Source organism: Temnothorax curvispinosus, unplaced genomic scaffold, assembly GCF_003070985.1.
Source record: "Temnothorax curvispinosus isolate PA1 unplaced genomic scaffold, ASM307098v1 QBEX01009010.1, whole genome shotgun sequence".
Lineage (NCBI taxonomy): Eukaryota > Metazoa > Arthropoda > Insecta > Hymenoptera > Formicidae > Temnothorax > Temnothorax curvispinosus.
Window position 1 is genome coordinate 310,779 of NW_020218790.1, and position 21,327 is coordinate 332,105.

At 37.7% G+C, this 21,327-nt stretch overlaps 4 protein-coding genes across 9 annotated transcripts; 2 read left to right on the plus strand and 2 right to left on the minus strand.

The window, feature by feature from the left end:
* Positions 1–124: 124 nt before the first annotated feature.
* Positions 125–9,152, plus strand: LOC112458574 (high affinity copper uptake protein 1). 2 transcript variants are annotated; one of them, XM_025022268.1, is made up of 5 exons: positions 129–374; positions 6,385–6,624; positions 6,692–6,924; positions 7,210–7,239; positions 7,966–9,021. In XM_025022268.1, the coding sequence occupies exons 2-5, from the start codon at positions 6,403–6,405 to the stop codon at positions 8,165–8,167; spliced, it is 687 nt and encodes a 228-aa protein (XP_024878036.1). In that variant the 5' UTR covers positions 129–374; positions 6,385–6,402; the 3' UTR covers positions 8,168–9,021. The 2 variants fall into 2 exon arrangements, with proteins under 2 accessions (XP_024878037.1, XP_024878036.1); XM_025022269.1 differs by lacking the exon at positions 7,210–7,239 and having other exon boundaries at positions 125–374; positions 7,966–9,152.
* An 89-nt stretch (positions 9,153–9,241) lies between these two features.
* On the minus strand, positions 9,242–12,608 carry LOC112458573 (ras-related protein Rab-9B). 4 transcript variants are annotated; one of them, XR_003041219.1, is made up of 4 exons: positions 11,338–12,605; positions 10,994–11,250; positions 10,697–10,912; positions 9,242–10,453 (listed from the first exon to the last, which is right to left on the minus strand). XR_003041219.1 is itself a non-coding variant. In XM_025022266.1 (3 exons), exons 1-3 carry the CDS (start codon positions 11,773–11,775, stop codon positions 10,435–10,437), a joined length of 714 nt encoding a protein of 237 aa, XP_024878034.1. In that variant the 5' UTR covers positions 11,776–12,608; the 3' UTR covers positions 9,242–10,434. The 4 variants fall into 4 exon arrangements, 3 of the variants coding, with proteins under 3 accessions (XP_024878034.1, XP_024878035.1, XP_024878033.1); XM_025022266.1 differs by lacking the exon at positions 10,697–10,912 and having other exon boundaries at positions 11,338–12,608; XM_025022267.1 differs by having other exon boundaries at positions 9,242–10,912; positions 10,990–11,250; positions 11,338–12,606.
* Positions 12,609–13,204: 596 nt separating this feature from the next.
* LOC112458572 (mitochondrial mRNA pseudouridine synthase Trub2) lies at positions 13,205–15,421 on the plus strand. Of its 2 annotated transcripts, XM_025022263.1 has the most exons (5): positions 13,205–13,311; positions 13,415–13,674; positions 13,987–14,395; positions 14,471–14,607; positions 14,700–14,959. In XM_025022263.1, exons 2-5 carry the CDS (start codon positions 13,524–13,526, stop codon positions 14,957–14,959), a joined length of 957 nt encoding a protein of 318 aa, XP_024878031.1. In that variant the 5' UTR covers positions 13,205–13,311; positions 13,415–13,523. The 2 variants fall into 2 exon arrangements, with proteins under 2 accessions (XP_024878031.1, XP_024878032.1); XM_025022264.1 differs by lacking the exon at positions 13,205–13,311 and having other exon boundaries at positions 13,524–13,674; positions 14,700–15,421.
* A 43-nt stretch (positions 15,422–15,464) lies between these two features.
* LOC112458594 (ribonuclease 3) lies at positions 15,465–21,313 on the minus strand. Its single transcript, XM_025022312.1, has 10 exons — positions 19,952–21,313; positions 19,537–19,780; positions 19,274–19,465; positions 18,826–19,183; positions 18,324–18,744; positions 17,034–17,985; positions 16,741–16,950; positions 16,341–16,663; positions 16,041–16,186; positions 15,465–15,712 (listed from the first exon to the last, which is right to left on the minus strand). Exons 1-10 carry the CDS (start codon positions 20,923–20,925, stop codon positions 15,516–15,518), a joined length of 4,017 nt encoding a protein of 1,338 aa, XP_024878080.1. The 5' UTR covers positions 20,926–21,313; the 3' UTR covers positions 15,465–15,515.
* Between the last annotated feature and the right edge of the window lie 14 nt (positions 21,314–21,327).

Below are 21,327 nucleotides of genomic sequence, written 5' to 3' on the forward strand. Positions count from 1 at the left end.
ATATAAAATAATATCTGTATATTATATCGCCGCCGCAAGCGGACTGCCATCGCACGGCCAGTACGTGTCTCACGTGTTCGTGCGGTTACTCACAAATCGAAAGCAGCTCTTGGTACGCGCGTTGCTCCGCGGCACTCCGCGCCTCCGCGCTCCGCGGCGACGGATGGTGGCAAGCTTCACGTGAAAGTCGCACAGTTCGCTAATGGACTCGAGAGAGTCGGGAGTGATTGTTTGATTGTGCTCGGACGACGTATGTACGAAGAGAAAGAACGAGACTGAGAAGTCGCGTTAACAAGAGTCTACACCTCATTCCGCCATCGTCGCTCGACCCGATTTCGGTGATCGTCGTTCACCGTGACATAACCTCCGCAAAGGTAAGCGAGACTTTCCGACGGTCCAGATGTATCCCTTGAAAAACTCCGCGTATTTTCCGCTTTCTATTTTTCCCGTTAAAAATAAAAAGTATTAGCGACTCGTTTCCCCCTCGTGCGACGTGCGGTCTTATCTTCGCGATTTAAATAATGTGTGGTAAGCGACGATTCCTCGCGACCCTTGCTGCGCGAAACCGTATCGCGTATCCTCAGACAAATTTCTCGCGTGCCGTTTATTTCGTCGAGTGTCAGTTTCCCCGCTGATCAATTTGCAGGGGAAGTGATGAATTACCAGGCCGTCTCCGCTCGGTCGCGCGTCCTTATTTCCCCTATTTCCTCTGACCGACGCGCTTCAGGGAGAGCGCCTTTGCCTCTACTCTCATCAGGGGTGTGCGTATCGCGTAAGTAAAGCGATTTCGGATAACCTTCCACTCCGGCTCGGCAAACGAAGCTTTCGACCAGTTCTCACATCCCGAAGACATCCATGGACGCTGAAGAAAAATTCAAAGAAAAATTTCTCCGGTGAAAATTCTCCGTATTCTTAAATTACGATCCTGAGGATTCTCGTGTACACCTAGAGCGTCGGCTATTAGTCTACAACTTTAACCGAACACTCTCTCTCTATCTAGCCGCAACGCAATTCAGAAAGAAGCGAGTAATCCTCCACGAATTACTCAATCGCAGCGGTCGGCCGTGAAACAGGTTTTCCCGACGCGGATGCATCGTTATGATCATCACCGTCGAGTCTCTTTCTCTCTCCTCTCGACGTCTTTCCCCCGCCGCCGCATTTCCTCGTATCGCAGACGTAAAGTCGCTTCGCACGGCGCAACATATGTTACGATCCTGCCAGAGAGACGGCTCCGGCTGACGGAGAAGAGAACGTTACCTTATAACAGGGGCGTTCGCTCTAATTTTTCGTCGTTACAGCGCATTTCGCCTAAATCGTGCGCGAGCGGAGGTGGAGAATACGGGGAGCGTTTCCCTTTCGCTCACCACGGCGACGGTGAAAGCGGATACCTGTCGCCGCGCCGCCGCCGCCGCCGGGTCGGTCGCGGATAATCGCGCGTGCAACGCGAAATTCCGTAACGGATATTTATCTGCCGCCTCTGCTCCACACCCCACGACGACAAGCTAATTGATCGTGATTCACCGTCATTGATCCAATTGTGGCCAATATCGTCAACCCTCGGTCGGGAGAATTTACATTATCTGACGATATGCAGAATGGCGAATTGGCGAGACAGCGCGAAGATCAATTTCAACGAGCACATGTTGCGTTTTTTTATTCAAATACGCGCGCACGTCTTACATCACGATATTACGTAATTAATCCCACCGATGTTCAAACTCTTTTCCTCGAGATTATGGGGGTTCACGCCTAGGTCGTCTTCGAATAATATTAAGGATCTTATACGAATTTTTCGCAAAGTCGAATAAAGTCTGCTTTGGCTTTTCCTGGGAAACGAGAACTTACGATCAGATCTCAAGTTTCTGTCATAAAAGAAAAAATGTCCTAGCAACGAAATATCTGAAAACGAAAAAGTTTTCAAAGTCATTGTTGCTGCTCCAGTCAGAAGTTTGGAGACGCGTTGCCCTTAGATTCCAATTTCTATATATTATTTTATTCCGTGCCGTGTAATTTTTGTACTATTTGAAAATCGGGATTGCAAAACGCTAAGTTTTTAGATAATATATTTAAATGGAGATAAGCCACGTGTATTACAAAAGTACTCGGCAGTTGCAAAACCGCGTATGTTGAGAATTGAGTTCTTACTGTTCTTAGCAGAATGGATGCCATTAAAGGAACACGCGTAGAAATGTTCGCTGTAATGAGACCTGATATAGCTTCACACGCATGCCTGCATGCACGATATATTATGTGCGATTTTAATGTAACGAAACTTCTCAGCAACAGAATTCTTACATATAGTATATGTCGGGTTCTCCGCACTTCCTTTCACCTGCAAGGTCTTTGACTGATTGATATTTCCCGTTAAGGTATATACTCAATGATTTTTACGTTTTAAATAATTATAAACGTTTAAAGGTGAGGTGCTTTTCATTAATTGAGTTTCAGAGACGTAAACAACTAATACATTATAGAAATATTCTTTATCTAATTTTTAGTATATCTTTTTTATTAATTTTGAATTAACTTTAACTCTGAATTTTATTTATAAAAATATTTTATGTCGATTTCTTATAAAAAGGAAAGAAACTTCACATTTAAGTCAAAGAAAACGTAATCAGTTCATTTAAAAAATTTGAGTTCATTGCAATGAGATTCTATCGCACATTGCCGCGACGCAGCAACTTCTAGTACTTTCATATTACTTTCACAGTTGGATCTCTCACGAGAATTTATCCGGTCCATTAACTCGAACGTCACGATCTCATCGTGCGAACAATTTGCGCTAACTGATCGATAAGATTAGAATTCTTGCCTTGCTTCCGGCGATATTATAATGCCCATTTTCCTTCAGGATTTTCCGGTATTTCGATATAAGAAATTCCCTGCAGCACGACAGATTGTCGGTCGCGTATTGACGTCATTTTGTCATGAAATCACCAATGGTATTCTCGTACAAAATTTTATCTCGAGTATCTCCATATTCGATAACTATAGAACAATAAAGCTCAAAGATTCGATTTTCGATTTCAGCTCCAAATTTTTTCTTTTAACTATATAAGTTTTAGCCAAAGTTTGAAAGTTGAGTTCCAGTCGGAAATTTTTCTCTTTTATTCGTCTTTGAACAATTTGCAATCGATTTTAACGAAAACATCGGAGAAGGTCGTCATTCGTCAAGTTTCCAATTTTCAATATTAAATATCCCTGCAATTAACTCCGAAATTATAAATCCATTAAAAAAAATAGTATAGTTTGAAATTAAATAAAAACTCGCGTTTTATAGTTTTTTATACTCTTAAAATTACATTCTCGAAAATCTTTATTTTCTATCATGTATAACTTGAAAATAATATTATTATTTTTTTTTTTACATTTTTAAAGTTCGATTCTAACAATAAGTTGATAAAATGTCTGTATTAAAAGGTGTCTTTAAAATATAATATTTCGTATACGACTGAATATCGTAGTCGATTACCGCCTTAAGTAACTATGTCAATTTAAATTCTTGCAAATGGGAAATCGAATTTAAATTCAGAGAATTCCAAAAAATGCATACTCTTGAGATTACACATACAAACCTAAAACGTACTACATATCTATGCTAATTGCTCACGCTTTGTTCGGAAACATATTCTAATTGCTGACTTTGTTCGCAAACATATTTTTACCGAAACACAAAGACTTTATCGTTGTTACTTTTTCCTGCTGTGTCTTCCGGATCGGCAGAACATCCTGTGTTTTTTTTCCCCCCAAGTGTTCCTCGTAATCATGGGTTTTAATCGCGGTTTCTGCGGTTGAATCGCTGCTAGATAAGTAATGATGAGTCGTTTTCATCAACCGAAACGTTCTGTTTTTGACGTTCTGTTTTTAACGGCTACTTCGTTTACAGCTTCGCTTTTTAATTGAGCCCTCGGGTTTCGTTACGAGACGTTTAGCGAGATGTCCCGCGAGAGTTGAGCAATCCTAACTACTCGAAAACTATCGATAGCATGATCCTACAGTCCTACATACATCCGACATGTGTTATGCAATCTTAGACCGAGATAGCTGCGGCGCTACCTGGATGAGATAGCCAGCGGAAAAATTAATGATACGAGGAGAGCACTCGTAACGATAGCAAGTCGATATTCAAGTCCTCGTACGTTCCATCGCCGTGTTTCATTCCGTTGAAAAAATTGGAACAATAGTGCTTGTGCGAGCTGGGTAACACGCGTCCAGTGAATGCGCATTTAAACGCGTTCACCGAGGTATCTTTATCTGTTGCTTATTTTTTCCACGACAAACGGGCACAATGCGACACAAACGTCGACTTGGCTGTTCTTCGGACGAAGTCTCGATCTTGTTGCTACACGCGTGCAACATTGACCCTTATAAATGTGTTCACGACGGCGGAAATGCAGGTGACGTTACGAATTATTGTTAGATTACTATTAATTATAGATTATTAGATTACTCGCTCAAAATTTTTTTGCGATTTATCGTCTTTCTCGATTATCATTTATTTTTCATTCTTTATCGGCGCACTTTATCGTTGTAATTCGAGCTCACAGTCACTGGTTTGTTTATAAATACACAGCATTGCAGTGATTCTTTTGAACACGTATCGTGCGGAGTCGATCGATAAGATCCCGGAGCATCGAGATATGTGTCTTATATACGCTTGTTATCGATGTTATCGAATATTTATTAATATATCTTTATTTATTTATTTATTTATTATTTACTTAACATCATAATTCGCTGTATTGCCAATGCTATCGACTTTTATTGACGTCCGTCGACATTTTTTGTTATGACATTTATCTTCGCTCGGTTTTTCTAAATTTTAGACTTTTATTCTGTCTTTAATATGCCTCCCCAGAGCTCGCGAATGTTAATTTTAATTTAATGGCAGATTGGTGCGTTTCTTTTAAAAAATATCCGATGTATTCAAGTAAAGTCTATTTGAATATGAAATATGATTTTGCTTTCTACGGTTTTGCTATCTACATTCTCTTATAAGCTTATGTTGTTAACTTCGAGAGCTTTATCTCACATTAAGACAAGATTTAGAATAAGAATTAAGATTGCGAACTCTATATATTAATTTTCCTTTAGTATAAACGGTAGTAAAGTGGAGAAATGTCTTATCTCAACAGTATATAAATACACGTTTTGCGATATGCGATGGACACATTTTTGCAAAACATGCTTGAATTTAATCGCTTAAATTAGGCACGTTCGAAAAAATAACATGAACAATTTTTTATTTCTTACATTGTTATATTCCTCTTGTTGTATAGGCATTGTGCAAATTTATAATTTCTTTTGGAGCAAAGAGAATAAACAAAGTATTCATTTTTACTTTGAAGTTTTAATCGAAGAACGGCTGTCTTATCCGGATAATAATAGACAATTCAGGATGTTGCAGATGTATAAAAATAAAAAGCAAACCTGTAAAGATATTGAATTTCAAACGCTAAGGAAAAAAAACTTATTTTATAAAAGATATTTATAACTAAATCAATTCGAATCTATCATTGGTCTTCGAAAAAACATTTTTTATCGTTTTTCTCCTTATTATTTGTACTTTATTATGCATAACAAAATTTGTGTAAGTCATTGAAGGAATAATAATATAGTAATACTGACCTTGAGATATAATTTCAAGTAACTGTTAAGCTGCTATAATTTCGATTAATTGCAGCTCTTCAAATGATTGCTTAAGCTCTTTTGTGTTGTCTTCGACTTCAACCCATTCGAGATACTTTTAGCATCGCATTACAGAAAACTTTAACGCCTGCACTTTAAGCGTGATAATATTTCAATATTAAATCACGCGCGCGTAATCGCACGTCTCAGAGTACGTGGATTAAATTCTGTCGTTATATCGCAATTTCAGGCGTATCATCACGCAAGTCGCGTATCGCACATCGATTTCTTTATCGCAATTCAACAAAAATTTGTGCGTTTCGATGTAATTTTATTTGAATCATTGAAATAATCAATTCTTTTAGTGTAAACTCTTGAAAAAAAATTCTGTACTTTTTTAGTTATCTTGTTAGAACTGTAACAACGTGTGTAAATCTCGGAAAATTTTTATAAATCGTATATTTTTTCTCTTACCTGAATCAATCACTGATATCATACTACATATGAGAATGAAATAATTACTTAAATAGAGTTCTACATGCAGAATGAGAAATCAACTCATACAAAACAAACGAGTTTTTATATATCTTTAAAAAAGGCGATTAATTTTGAAATTTTTGAAGTCTCCGTCGTGCTTCCGTCCCTATGATACTGAAAGATGATACAGAAATTATTACTATTATAATATACATGTCTCTCGAATGTGTACAACAGTTCAGGGAACGCCGAATTAAGAAGCCTTCCTTATTCCAGGTGTCTCACGACCACCATATGAACAGTACGGAAAACGCGCCCCATGGTATGCACATGGCTCATCATGGTATGGACCATGGAAGCATGAATCATGGCAGTATGGACCATGGGAGTATGAACCACGGAAGCATGGACCATGGAGGCATGGACCACGGCAGCATGGGCCACGGTAGCATGGTCCACGGTGTCGAGGCCTCGACGGACGATGCATGCAGCGGGATGAGCATGCACGGTATGTCGGTACGTATGATCCGGTCGTTCAAAACACGGCGCCGTTAACGCACAATCTGCTCTACGTGATTTTCAGATGACATTCCACACCGGATTCTGTGAGTTAGTGCTGTTCGAAAATTGGAAGATCGCGACGATAGGCGGTCTCATCGGCTCGATGATTGGTATCGCTATCATGGCCGCGCTCTACGAGGGCTTAAAATATTACCGGGAGTATCTGTTCTGGAAGACGTACAATGCCCTGCAATACAGGAGCGTCACGGTGCCCAGTGAGAAGAATGTAGTGGCCGAGGACAACCGGGTCGTTCAGTAAGCTCTCTAATTCTTCCGATGAGTGATCCTGCGAAAACCATTGCTTCTCGTTGTTTTTGCTCGCATAAGATTATTCATTGATATCATTTTATTATGTCAATAATCTGTAAGGAATTCCGAAGAGTGGTAGAGGTTTTGATATTTTAATTTAATAGACATCATACGAGCGTATTATAATGAATATGTTCCAAAAACCAAGAAGCAATATTTTTTGCAGGATCAAGTATATAAATGACATGCGTAGCTTATATTGTAAATCTAATCGTTGAATCGCTTTTTTAGTATGGTTGGCGAAGTAATTCACAAACAACCGTAAGTAAATCTTACGAAACACTGAGATTTTCTTTCAGAATTATGCTTTGTCTATTAATGATAGCGTTATTAATTAACATGATCCAGCTTGTAAATAGCAGCAATTGTTTATCAGTGTTTCGTTAAGTAATTCTGATATTATTAAAATGCATGCGTGATATATTCTCTTATGCTCTTTTAGGCATAATTAAAAAATACTATTTGTCGAAGATATTTTCAACATAATTGCCTTATTATAATTTTTATACGCTTGGTGTTATGTATTCCTTTATTTTAACAACTAGGGTTAACAACTAGGTTCTATGTGTGTGTGCGTATTCATATATTAAATTTATTACAAATAAATTCTAGTGCATGTAATAAATATTTATTAAACAACTCAATCCTTAATTGATTCTAAATGACCCTATTCTTTAGTTAAATAACAAAAAAGTACCTAATCTATTATTAATAAAATTGAGTCATTTAGAAAAAAAGTTTGTTATCCGTTATATATTATTGGAAATTATATGATTCACCAAATATATATGTCAATATATGAATACATGATCTATATTAATTAATAATTTTAATATAATAATTTTGATATTACAATAATATAAATAAACTGCATGAAAAGTATCCGTTTTTCGCTTTGTATTTGATACTAATGTGGTTTTATGTGGTATGCTACAAATAAATGATTTAAGTGAATTTGGACATAACGAGCTGTATTAATCTGTGCAGGCCAACTATGATGTCCTGGATGCATTTGTTTCAAACGTTTCTACACATCATACAGATCGTCCTGTCTTACTTTTTGATGCTAATCTTCATGACTTACAATGTCTGGCTATGCTGCGCCGTGGTATTTGGTGCCGCCGTCGGTTACTTCCTATTCGGCTGGAAGAAGTCAGTGATCGTAGACGTTACGGAACATTGTCATTAGCATTTAGTAAATTGCCCTAATTTACTCTTCCCAAATCGTACTTGCGCGAAAGTGCGCGCGCGACTGCATTCTAGCGAAAATTCGAAAACTGAGAAGACGCAGATTAAAACCGCGATATTGTCTTCTGCGTTTCAAGAAAGGACGTATAGGGAACTATGTTCTCTAAATTCATGACACACAGTGAATATATAAATACAGCAGGACACGCAACAAAAAAGGAGAAAACTATTTATTCTAGTTTCATAATTTAGCTGTTAATATCTTACATATAATTCCTGATTTTTATCTTAAAAGGTAAGCCAATTACCCTTAAGTTACTTTTTATCATACATTCTAAATAATTTTATTACTCTACAATTTATAAACTCTACACATAGATAAAGGAGATTTTCTTGAAAAGATTATAGGGTGATTCGCTTCTGTGTCATGAAATAATACAACTCCATAAGGAACCATTGGGAGCTTGAATCTTAGACATGTATAAAGTGGTAAATTGTAAATATTATTAAGATATTCGTATAAGAATATACTGTCCAATGTACACACTTTTTCCCATTTTTATATTTATACTATCCGTTTCTATTGTTATTCTTTTATAAAAATATTCGTTGTATATCAGGTATGCAATATTTGGGAAAGAGTGTGCTACACTATTTTAAATAATTGTAAAAACATTGCAATACGTTCACGTATTATTACATGTTAACGTATTATCACGTTAACATGTAAATTACATGTAAAATATTAAATATCATGAAATATAGCTTCAAATGCGAAAAAAAGGAAGAAAGTTTAAAAAGATGAGAATTATAATTCCTTTTCTCTTTTTAATTCCCATGTTATAAACTCTTGTTTTATTGTTATTACTTATTATACTCATTTCTTAGTTTACATTTAAATTTTTTCATAAAACCTCAGACGTAAGTAGTAATAGAGGAAATTTTTTTATGAAGAAAGGGATATATTAATCGATTTACAAGAATATGACGTTTTTTAAACAAGCACAGTGTAAGTTTATTTTTTTCTTGCAAAATCGACTCCTAGAATTATAAAATCTTAAGGCATACACACATATATATGTATATATATATTTTTTACATAGGTCATGTACATACGAGAAATGGCCCTGTTTACTAAATATGTAAAAATAATAAATAACAATCGATACGCGCGCTTTTCACAAATAAGACTTTTATATATGTGCAGCAGTGTATCCCTTTAAAAATAATTCATAGATTTCGTATAGAGATTTGGTGTACGAATGCCTGGATTCACGATAATTATGAGGTGGTCATCACCTTGATATGATCAGTTTTATGCGCTTAACATCTTAACCATTATTATTCTATTATTATAAATTTATATATTCCACATATAGCCATATATAAAAAGCACCAGCATGCACATCTCATACGCAATTAATCCGAATCGTGTCATTGGGAAATCATTACATACTTTTTCTTTGTACTCTGTATGAGGCATTTCTAAAGAATCAAGTACCATTTTGAATGAGATACGCGGGGGTTGTAGGAACACATCATATGCATCAGCGATCGTACAAAAAGCTTCACTTTCATAATATTAAGGAAAATCGTTAGACATTGAATGCAGAATGTTCCAAGAGCAGGTATATGCTGCATTTTGTACAAACATCAAATTCGCATATAAATACTGGGTATTTATAGCAAGATCTCGCTTAAATAAAAGTCGCGTCGCTTTACTGCTCTCAGATGTATGTCACGAGAATAAGGCATTTAGATTACAAAGCTAAAATTACAATTTATGCCTATCTCTTATGTAATAACTTAATCCATAATTATTCTTATTCTTATTTATTATTATCATCATTATTATTTTATCACAAGCCAATGGTGTATGAAACACTTAAAATACTGTCAGTAGCTTAAGAGCTGCACAAAGCGTTGATAGAATAAGGACGTTTAATCTGATCTTATGATTATATCTTAAGGTTGTATTCTGGAAAGATCAATCACAATATATTATTTGTCTTATATACTCGGTGGCTCGAGTATTTCGTTAAAATTCATAATAAAGAGAATATAAACCAGTCGGTAAATAAATCGCTCGTTTACTGCTAATGATATCCTATGCGGTTCATACATTCTTTGGAAATCTTAACTGGTCTTAAGTAAAAAAATTTGAAATATAATATATTCCATTTACACACAACCGATGCAATTCCAATGTCAACAAAGAAAGTTCACCGTATAATGAAGAGAGTATTGTAGACAGGCAAGAGATTCTCTTCAAATTACTTTGTTAGACCTAGAAACAAAGTATGCCAAGAGTAAAGAAACCGATATCTTAAATGTAATTCGTAAAAATGTCTATCTCTGAAACTGAAACCGAAAAGAAATTGCGAAAAGAGATTATAGTTAATCGAAACTTTCTATTATGTAGCGAGCAGCCATTCAGATTGTCTACGGAGTATAAAAGAATTGTGCATCTTACTGTAAATATGCAAAAAAAAATAAGACACAGGCCAAACAAAGAAAAATAATCTCTTACAGTTGTATTGTGTAATGTAGTGTATCCTTATAGATCCTAAATAGAGTAAGCACCGTTTCTATAAACTCAATAGTGCGACGTTGTGTATATCCCTTCCAAATATAAAGAAAACTTTTAATCGATTATTCCAGAAATATCGGCTTGCATCACATAAAGACCGTGCGTAGCGTCTATCTTCTTACCACCCGTTTCAATTATCTGGTCACAAATGTGGATCTTGAGAAAAATGTATCATGCATTATTACATCGCGCAACGTAAAAGGAAAATTGTGAAAATTACAAGCTGTGACAACCTACTCGGTGCCGGAAATAGGCATGCAGCAGCTCGTACGATGCTGGGACTGCTGTTTAGAGAGATCGACAGTGTCTTCCACTAAAGGCCGCTCTAATCTAGCTTCGAGTCGCGCCCATGCGTCAACCGCTGCCCCAAAAGCTGCCTCGACATTAGTGGCGTCTTTCGCCGAAGTTTCAACTAGCGGAGGATTACCGTTCTCTGAACACCAAGCTTGAGCCTCTTCGGTATAAACTTGTCTCTCGGATTCAGGAACATCCACCTGCAAGGAAAGGGACGCGTCTTACAACACACACGATATAAGATTACTTGACAGTAATCTTGCACATGTTAATCCTGATGAGCCTACCTTATTGCCGACAACAATAAATGGAAAAGTGGAGCCCTCCTGAACGTCCGCGTACTTAAGAAATTCAGATCGCCATAGCGCAAGATTTTTGAAACTCGTCCTATCGTCTACCGCGTAAGTGAGCAGGCAAATGTCCGAGCCTCTGTAAAACGGCGTCCTGAGAGTCTTGAACCTCTCCTGCCCAGCTGTGTCCCATATTTGCAGCGTGTACGCCTCGCCGTTGATCTCGATATCCTTATTCAGAAACTCCACCCCGATGGTATGGAAACTGTGCTCGTCGAAGTGATTCGACACAAATCTGTTCATAAGGCAGGATTTCCCGACACCGCCGTCACCAAGGATCACCACTTTCAGGAGGGTAGACCTTTGCGAATTTCGATTTTGAAGATTACCGCCGCTCCTGCTCGTACTCACCGACGTTGAATTGTTCGCCGACATCTTCCAATTTTAGAGGGGGGCTTGTCAGCTTACCTATCTATTCTCTCTGCGATATTTTAATTATCTACCAGCTACCTTAACACGCGCAAAATTATCTTGGCACGAAAACGGAGCTTCGTTCGACGGCTATTCTCAACAAATAAGCAAGGGTGCACGTGCACTCAACAAACATTCATTCAAGCTCAGTCGAACCTTGTACTCTTGTAGCTTCGCTGAATCAGCTGATCTGGAAACGGGGACGGTGACCTCGGTTTCGGAAAGGCTTCAGTTTCTCATTCTCGGTGCTCGCCGAATTACGTATCGAAACATAATCCGCCTCCTCGCGCGTTATCCGTGAGATTTCTCCCTCCTCTCCGCTCTTCCTATCTCTCTCTCGCTCACATTAAGCAGCTACTAGCGCATGAGATCGGACTACCTTGACGTCTTTATTCTCTCGTGATTCCGCTGCATAACCTCGAATTTCGATGCCTCGGCGAGCGGAGGGTCGTCCGGCGCGGGACCAGCTCGCCCGTCCACTCTCGTCTCCGCCGATTTTAATTCAACTGTCGCGCTCGCGGCACGGACGAGGATGAGGTCCTTTCGTCCTTTGTTGTCGCGACACTCTCGCGGGGCCGGGGTCGGGGGCAGCGCTCGGCGCTCAGTCACTCTCGTCAGCAGGTCCAGCGCATTCCCGCGAATCTCCAACAATCTCCAACGGCGTCCTGGATCGCGCGCATCGATTTCCGGCGGTTTCAGCACCACTCGATCGACGAACACCTACGGTCCTCGTTCATTTTCGGCCGGGCGGGCGCTCGCCTCGACACATCGGCCACATTGCACTTGCAGACGACAAGAAGAAACGCCCGTCTCACGGGCGAGCGGCGGTGAGGAAGGGAGGAGGGCGATCGTCGCCCGTCGGTGGTCCTCGCGAACATGGCTACCCGCGACTATAAATAATAACCAGCCACCGCGCCGTCACGGATCCGAGAATATTTATGGACGTGGCACGTATCGCCAGCTGGGTCGGGGATGGACGAGCGTCGGCTGAAAAGAAGACCCATGACCGCATTTCCGGTCGTTGATTCGAACATCATTGTCGACCTGCCATTTAATTCCTTCGCGTCAGCTGTCTGAGCTGTCGCGGTTTTTCGAGTCGCAGACGCATGAGTATCTAAGTATCTAGATACTCGATACAGGATATTCAGATCCGAAAATAGCTGACCTCGGACACGGGGGCCAGCCGTTCGACCCCCGCGAGGAAGCGACGTTTCGTGTTTCTCTTTTTTGTGCGACATGTGAAGTCTAAAATAAAGAATATCACGAAAATCATCCTTCTAGATAATGAATACTGTATATAAAAAAATATACTGATAAATACTAGGACTTGATTGTATTTTTATCATCGCTTCGCTTTCAGAGTTCCGCGCCGATTATCTCCGTTATTCCGGGTTTCCTCTTCCTGTCGGCGATCATCACACGTCCCCTCTTGCTCTGCGTCGCCCATGCTGCGCGACCACGTGAGCAAATATTAGAGAGAGAGAGAGGAGATATGCACGTGTATGTATATATAAATAAACAGCTGACTGCGGCAATAACAACTTGACCCTTTCTTTATTAAGCATTTATTGTAAAACTGATCCTCTGCTTTAACGTCTATTAGAAAATTCGAGGAAGCCGCTGTAATTGCGCGATTCCCGTATCGTCAGTAACGTGATTTTGTCAGCGAGAGTGAACGGAAAGCGGTGCTTCCCAACCGGACTTTTGGCAGAATGATGAATACTCTGGCCCCGAAAGTGGAAAAGGTAGTTTTCCACGCTAAAACAGCGTGGAAAGCGTTAAATGGAGTATTTGCTGTTTACAAACCGCCAATGGTCACGTATTTAAACGCACGGGATACCATAATTCTTCGTCTCTGCGAAGGTTAGGATATGCCTGTAATTTATTCTACTGTGATATTTTATAGATGTGACAGATAATACTCATTTGCTCTATTTAATTCAATTCTTGTTTCTTCGTCCCTCCCAATCACAAATATATTGTTTTATTTTTAATATAAAATAACAGCTAAAAGAAGCAGCTCTTAATCCTTGACTCTTTTTATATTTGAAGTAAAAAAAATATGGAGCAAATAAGGGACAAAAAATTTATGTAAAGGGTGTAATTAAGACAATCTTGTTACTTTTGAAAAGAAACCTGAACTGACCTTCTCAAGAACCAATTCCTAATTTTTAGATTTGAACAGTATGCGGGTACGTCCACCGATCAAACATGTGCGCATTGAAGGTGATACAACTAGGAAGATGAAGGTACTTGTACATCCGAGCTACGCGGATCATCCACTAGTCGTAGGTCCACGATATCAACCTAAAGACTTCAAATTAATATGCGCTAATTACCTGAGCAAAGATATGTCGGGTCTCATGGTCTGTGGTATTAACGATGGTACCAGCTGGGCTCACAAATTGAAGGATTCTAAATCTCCGACTAGTTATCGAGTTAAAGGTCTCTTGGGGCAGGCAACGGACACCTATTTTATAACTGGGAAAATCGTTGAAAAATCTACATATAAATATATTAAGCGCAGTGCAATAGACAAAATATGCGCTTCCATGCAGTCTGCTCATCAAAGAAAGATGTTCGAGTATGTTATATGATAGATATGTGTATAATATTATTCATTAGTTATGTGAGATTTAATTTATATTGACTTTCCTAGATTATGTGGAGTGAATATGCAGAGTCAAGCTGCATACGAGTTAGCTGTACAAGGTCCAGTGAGACCTGTCGATACAAACATTCCAATGATATACAACATAAAATGTATAGACTTTACATCTCCTGAATTCACATTAGGTAAATGTTATAATATATATTAAATATAAACTGTAAATTGATTAATAACTTTACCATATTGATTATTAATAATTTTTAACATATTTTTTCAGAAATTGTTTGCATTAACGAGAACGACATGTATTTAAAAACTTTGATTCACGACTTGGGAATTCAACTCCACAGTGTCGCTACGTGCACTCAAATACAGTGTTTCCGGTATGGGTTATTTCATCTAAATCTTGCTCTATTGAAAAAACATTGGGAGTTGCAAAACATTTGTAATAATATTGAACAGTGTAACGCTATAATTAATGAAGACAGTTCTTTATTGAATCAAGACAATCCGATATTGACAGAACGAGGTAAATAATTGAAATCTTTTTCAAATTTTAATCAAATGTACATAGTAAAAGTAGGCCATGTAAATTGCTAGCAAAAAGGAAGACAGCTGGAATGATTTATACATATATAACAAATTTCTCGTTCCATGAGAAAATAATCTAAATCTGTGCATTAGTAGAATGAAAGTAAAATAAAAATCATTTAAATTGCCATGGTATTAAGTAACATACATGCACATATTAATACAGGCATGTTTCTTTCATTCTGCTTGCAACAATATGAATATATCATTAACCATCAGTTTCTCACATCATCATTTGATTACCTAGTGAATTTATGAAAGAGAATTTGAACACGATGGAAATCGAAATTATTTTGTCATGGAACAAGATATACAAACATTAGAAAATATGCATGTGAATATACATGTAAAAATATTATTTTTATAACGAAAATAAATGTTTGTTCCGCCAATAATGTTTAACCAAAAATTATTTTTATATTTTTATGTTCTATGTGTTTCCCTTTGCAGAAAATAAAAATCTGTATATATTTATTACATTGACAATAAAATAGTAAAACTATTAAGTCTCTCTTTTTTTCGAGATATTACGTTCTCTACTACGACTTCTTCTCCGACTTTGGCTACAGTCAGAATCATCGGATCTGTCATAGAGCCTTTTCTCAGACTTTCCTTTTACTTTCTGTTTATTCGGCCACTGCTGCATTTTCATACTTTTTGCTATTACACGTTTTTGGTGATCGAGTTGTGGGAATAAATCTACAAAAATAAACAAATTTTCCTTATTAAAAATTTAAAGATATTACAATTTTTTAATTAAAATGGAAGATTATTCTAAATTTTAAATATAAATAATAGTTTATTCTTTGTTCATATCAAATATATTTTAATAAGATTTTAACGAAGCTTTATATAGTTATCAAGCTATTTGAAATATTTAAGAATTAAAAATTTGTATAAGAAAAAAAATCAAATTTTGGCTAAGAAAAGATAGATTCTATATTGTGATATATCTATGACGATATATCTATTAATGATTTTTTAATCATCTTGTATAATTATTTTATCATTTTTATGCATGTAATACCTTGTGATTTTTCTAAAGCTTCTTTGGCAGAGTTCATTTCCGCTTCTTGGATACTATGTCCTGAAGCCGTAGCCAGTCGTTTTCCTTGAAAATATACAGCGACTGTATAAACTCTTGTATTAGTTGGCCCTTTACACTCGATGACTCTGAAGAAAAAGTAAATTATATAAGATTATGGAAATATCTTTGCAAACATTTAATCCTTGTGATACATCTCTAGCAAGAATTGAGACATTTGCAAAAATGATTTGACGACTATTATTATAATTTTAAAATTGTTTTTGTAGATTAAAAACTTACTTGTACACGGGAATATCTGGTTCACCACCGTCCATAGTTCTTAAAGTTAAGCAACACTGTTGTAGTTTGCTCTTTGGATCATTCCAGTCCTGATTCATGATAAAATCTTGCAAACGTGGGAAGAAGCATACATCACAAAACACGTGACAATACTTTAAACCCTTATCGACATAAAGTGCGCCAAGAAAAGCTTCTAATAAATCTGCTCTGTCTTTTGTCTTTAATTCGGCTTTCGGATTCCCGTAAAGCGCATATTGAGTCATACCGAGATCGTCACAGACAACTGCTTGCGTTTTATTATTTACAAGGGAACTCCGTAACAACTGTGTACAAATATAATAATCGATTGTGATAGAAATAAAAATAATCATCAAAATGATCTATGAATAATATCGCTTACCGATAAATGTCCTTCATGATGTTCCGGAAAGAACTTATACAAGTATTCAGAAACGATAAGCTGCAACACAGTGTCTCCTAGGAATTCTAGCCGTTGATTAGATCCTAATGTTAAATTAGTATACCCTATACTACGATCCGTAAACGCTCTAGCAAGAAGACGGATATGAGTGAATTCTATTCCAATTGATTCCTCGAACTTGGTCAATTTCTGGTAACATACAACATAAGAAAAGATAAAAGAAGCATTTCACAGTCGAGAGAAAACGTTTGTTCAAAATAGCTGAGCAATACCTGCAACAGTTCGAAGCTGGGAATCCACTGTCTATCTCCCGTCGGTTCCTGTTCCTGAAGGGGATGTCGTGGATAATTCACCCAAACTTTGGCAAGATCTTCTTCACCTTTGAAGAGTGTCTCCCCGAAGACCCGATCAGCTACTTCTATCCCTCCATCAAGAAACAGCGAGCCCATCAACGCTTCGAAGCAATTCGCCATTGCATGCCTCAGCTCCAAGTCATGGCAGAGATCACTACCGTGCGCATAGAGCATGTATTCCTCCAGATTCAGTTTTTTCGCCAACACGGCGAGATGCTGATTTTGCACGATCGCCGCTCTGTAAGTAGCCAAACCGCCCTCCTCCAATTCCGGAAACATATGGAAGAGATGGATGGAGGTGAGAAACTCGACGACCGCGTCGCCGAGAAATTCTAGTCGTTCATTGTGTGCTATTGACGACTCTGTTTCCGTTTTCGCGCCGAATCTGGACATTATGTTGATCAACGTGTTGATACCGCGTTTACGCGTGTTCATATAGTGGATCCTGCGGTCGCCGTACTCGGGCTGCCTTATGCCGCAATTCGTCAGAGAGTTTCGTGCGTGATCCGGATTTGTGCCGAAATTCTCACGGTAGCTGGGATGCGTGAGAGCCAGCTGGAGCAGGTACCTGTTTTTAAACTCGTATCCCAATGTGCGTTCCAGATTGTCCAGAGATTTGTGGAACCTCAAGTGGCAGACTAGTACCGGTATCAACATCGCGTGCTGCACGATATCGCACATAATGCCGGTTCTGTAAAATCCTTCGGAGCTGACGTCGACCGTGACGTCTCGCTTCATTTTGCTCTGGGTGCGTAACTCCTGCAATTTATTCTCCTTTGCCTCTAATTTTCTCTTATCTTCGAAGGACGGTTTCGACATGTTTGCGAGTAGATGTCGAAATTTCACGTAATCTCTCCAGGCTTTTTGGTAACTAGATAAATTTATAAAATGCATGTTATAAATGCATGGAACTGTATTTAAAGCACAAGCAGCGTGTGTTCAAAAAATGTAACTTTCAAAAAATTTAAAGAGAGGTTTCATGTTTCTTATACATTAATTAGATTCAATTACTTCTGAAAAATTCTGCGACTTTAGGCATAAAATCTAATTTATTTCTACGTTTGTTATTATTAATATAATTATTTGTGTAAAATGAAGTTACTACATATAATTAAAAACATAATAACTCTTTAAACTGATCGGGAATCGAAATATTAAGATCGTGCAATTATGTGATATATTATTGATTGATAAGTATAAGATACTTACTCTGCATTTCCTGCGTAGCTAAGCTGTGGTGGACGGATACCGAAGTGAACTATCTCGGGATAAGCAAGCGATACCTTATTGGATTGGTCTTCTTGATTCCTATCCAGCTGATCAACGCGAACGCTGCACGGTTTTTTCCCTGGATAAGTCACGACCATTCCCTTTACCTCGTCAGCAAAATCTTGCCATTTGTATTGTGGCATCACCACCAATCTAGATAGATCGTTTGGATTTATTAAAAGAGTACTGCTCTTTATCAAATAATTCAGAACTTCATTCATCGATAGGACCTCTTGACCGTTGTCAGTCAAGTCACGTACAAATCTCGGCATAAAATGAAACTGTCCGCAGCCGGATTTATCCTGTGCAGCGTGTAGATCAAAATCTACAAGCTCCAAAATCTCTTTAAATAAATACGTTTCTGTAAAAATTTAAAATATTTTCGTTAGGATAAATATTGTGAGAAAATTTGTTTTGTTATAAAGTATAGAAAACTGCTTACGAAAGAAGTCCAGCTCCTGTATTGTAAAATTTTCCGGCAATTTCTCTTCTATGTAAAGAATTGTGTATTCAATATTAAATCTAATAACTTTGCACGTAGGTAACTTGACCAATGGAAAGTGAGAAAGCATAGAGAAGCCTTCAAATATAAATTCATGTTCGTCGTGTTTGATAATCGTCGGTGTCTTGGTGAGAAAATTTGTCGGCGGACTGATCGTTATCCTATAGTGATATAATTTATCCGCATTATTCGTACTTAAATTACACTTGTTTATTGCACCTTCTCCAGCATAAATCCCGTGTCTTATACCCGAGCGTCTTGATTTCGCGCTACATCTACATAATGGACCGTCGTTCATCTATAATTAAAAAAATTACAATACATTTTTAAAGTGTTAAAGTTAACGTAAAAAAAAAAAATAGATTTATGAAACATTTCTCGATATTACTTCTCCAGGATCGTTGAACCACATTTCAGGATGCAATCTTTGTGGATGCTGTTTCTTTGCCATTAACTCTTCCATTGTTCTATCATCTTCATCCATAGAATTTTCACTATCGGACGAAGAGCTACTGCAAGCTTCAGACTTATGACGACAAAGACGCGCTCTTGTTTTTCTTGGAGGTGGTTCATAAGGTGGCTAAGAAAAATAACAAAATATAATTTTACGCAATTCCTTTACATAAGACAACTTATGGAAAATAAATGTACCTGCAATTCCCTTGCTCCAGCAGCTCTGTCTATCAACGCTGTCTTAAATGTTGTACACAATTCTTGTAGCTTAGGAGTACTTTTCATTATTTTCGGATTATTTTCATCCCTGACATAGTAAAGATCCGCTGGCGATGTGCGTGTCCAAATCTTTTTCTCAATTTCAAGTATACCTTTAGATCCCATTGCTGATAATTCATTTAGTTTTCGCTTTATGTCCTTACTCGTTGCACAATAATTACGTCTAATAAGAATTTTTATAATTACTTAAATATTTTATTTTGTAAGCACACATATAACTTTTGCACATAGTACGTGTATGCAACAAGAATCAACATGGTAACCAATGAATTTCACGTTTTTTCTGAAAAATAAATGTTACATGCAAGGACCAATGCAATTATAAAACTCTTACCTATATTTTTCTAACAATATCTCTCTCTCGGTAGGACCCTTTGTTCGTTTACTGTTGTTGGTTGGCGTAGCGTCTCTAGTTGAAGTAGGCTCCCGTGACTTTGATCTTTTCCTGCTTTTACTGCTTACGTACGACTCTTCTGAATGAGATGTACAACTTCCATGTTTTTTAGATGGAGATCTTTCAAAGTGCCTACTATCATACGTGGAGTCTCTCGAACTAGATGTCCCTCTATTGTGCTGATGATATCTGTCTCTGTGATTCTGATATTGTGATCTGAACACTTTTTCTTGCTTACTACGTGGACTTCTAGATCTCGGTCTGCTAATTGCACGCTTGGGCATTTCCCTGTTATCGTATTTCCACTTAGGCTCTTCCAGTCTTGGCGACGTTTCATACATCTGCGTTGGACATAATCTCTCTTTGTTATATGTTGTCCCGCTTGTATTGTAGCACGGAGTAGGAGTACTTTGATACGTTGTCCAGCTCGCAGAGAAGTTATTGGAGTGCCAATCGTTACCAGCATTGTCATTATATACATTTTCAGATTTCACATTCCAGCTTGCATAATTATCATTCATATATTCGTGTGCAGTATCCGTTCCGCCGTAATACTGATCGCCGTACTGTGAATTCATTCGATTCTGGTAAGGAATATGGGTGGGAAAATTGGCTGCTTCATTATGATAGGTAGAAGGCGTAAAATGGTACATTGAATTTGGTAGATTAACATCGGCATGGATATTCGATACATTAGGAGGAAGGATATTTGACACATTGGGCGGAGGAATGTTTGGTGGTATATTAAGAGGAGGAATACCTGATACATTGGGAGGAGGCACGTTGTAGGAATACGAAGAATTGTAATTGGGAGGCTGAGTGTAGTCAGGAAAATTGGACACTTGAGGAATCGGATAATACTTTGCATCTTGGTGACCCACTTCGGTGTTCCAACAGTATGTCTGATCCGTCATTTTCACGCGAAATTATTCTCCTTAAAAGCGAATTTTAAAGGAACAACGCGAAGCACTCAACGTGCACAACACTTTATCAACATCAACAATTTAGTATAAATTTTTTTTTCCTTTTTTCTAACTATAGATTAAGCGTCTTCAATTCATAACTTTGGCACGTTACAATTGCTCTTGCCATCTTATCATTAATCGTTCTCCTTATATTTTCATTACACTCCAGATTACTTTTTCAGTTCTCTTTCGTACGAAATATTTTGCTCTTTCGCTTTTCCTTTGGTATAAACTTTTACATTTTGCAAATACCTCGTGGACCTCGTGCTCGTTGATCACATCGAAACCGTCAAAAGTGGTCAAAAATATCGATTTATGTTGATATACCGTGCACCGCGCAGTCTGCGAACG

Bases quoted from the DNA above. Each gene is read 5' to 3' on its own strand.
- LOC112458574 (XM_025022268.1), top strand. From the start codon at position 6,403: ATGAACAGTACGGAAAACGCGCCCCATGGTATGCACATGGCTCATCAT. The intron at 6,625-6,691 runs GTACGTATGATC...CGTGATTTTCAG, and splicing joins TGAGCATGCACGGTATGTCG to ATGACATTCCACACCGGATT. The intron at 6,925-7,209 runs GTAAGCTCTCTA...TCGCTTTTTTAG, and splicing joins GAGGACAACCGGGTCGTTCA to TATGGTTGGCGAAGTAATTC.
- LOC112458573 (XM_025022265.1), bottom strand. From the start codon at position 11,775: ATGTCGGCGAACAATTCAACGTCGGTGAGTACGAGCAGGAGCGGCGGT. The intron at 11,251-11,337 runs GTAGGCTCATCA...CTTTCCTTGCAG, and splicing joins TTATTGTTGTCGGCAATAAG to GTGGATGTTCCTGAATCCGA. The intron at 10,913-10,993 runs GTAGGTTGTCAC...ATTTTTCTCAAG, and splicing joins ATGCCTATTTCCGGCACCGA to ATCCACATTTGTGACCAGAT.
- LOC112458572 (XM_025022263.1), top strand. From the start codon at position 13,524: ATGATGAATACTCTGGCCCCGAAAGTGGAAAAGGTAGTTTTCCACGCT. The intron at 13,675-13,986 runs GTTAGGATATGC...CCTAATTTTTAG, and splicing joins AATTCTTCGTCTCTGCGAAG to ATTTGAACAGTATGCGGGTA. The intron at 14,396-14,470 runs GTATGTTATATG...TGACTTTCCTAG, and splicing joins CATCAAAGAAAGATGTTCGA to ATTATGTGGAGTGAATATGC.
- LOC112458594 (XM_025022312.1), bottom strand. From the start codon at position 20,925: ATGACGGATCAGACATACTGTTGGAACACCGAAGTGGGTCACCAAGAT. The intron at 16,951-17,033 runs GTATTGCTCAGC...GTATGTTACCAG, and splicing joins CCAGCTTCGAACTGTTGCAG to AAATTGACCAAGTTCGAGGA. The intron at 15,713-16,040 runs GTATTACATGCA...TTATTTTTGTAG, and splicing joins AGCTTTAGAAAAATCACAAG to ATTTATTCCCACAACTCGAT.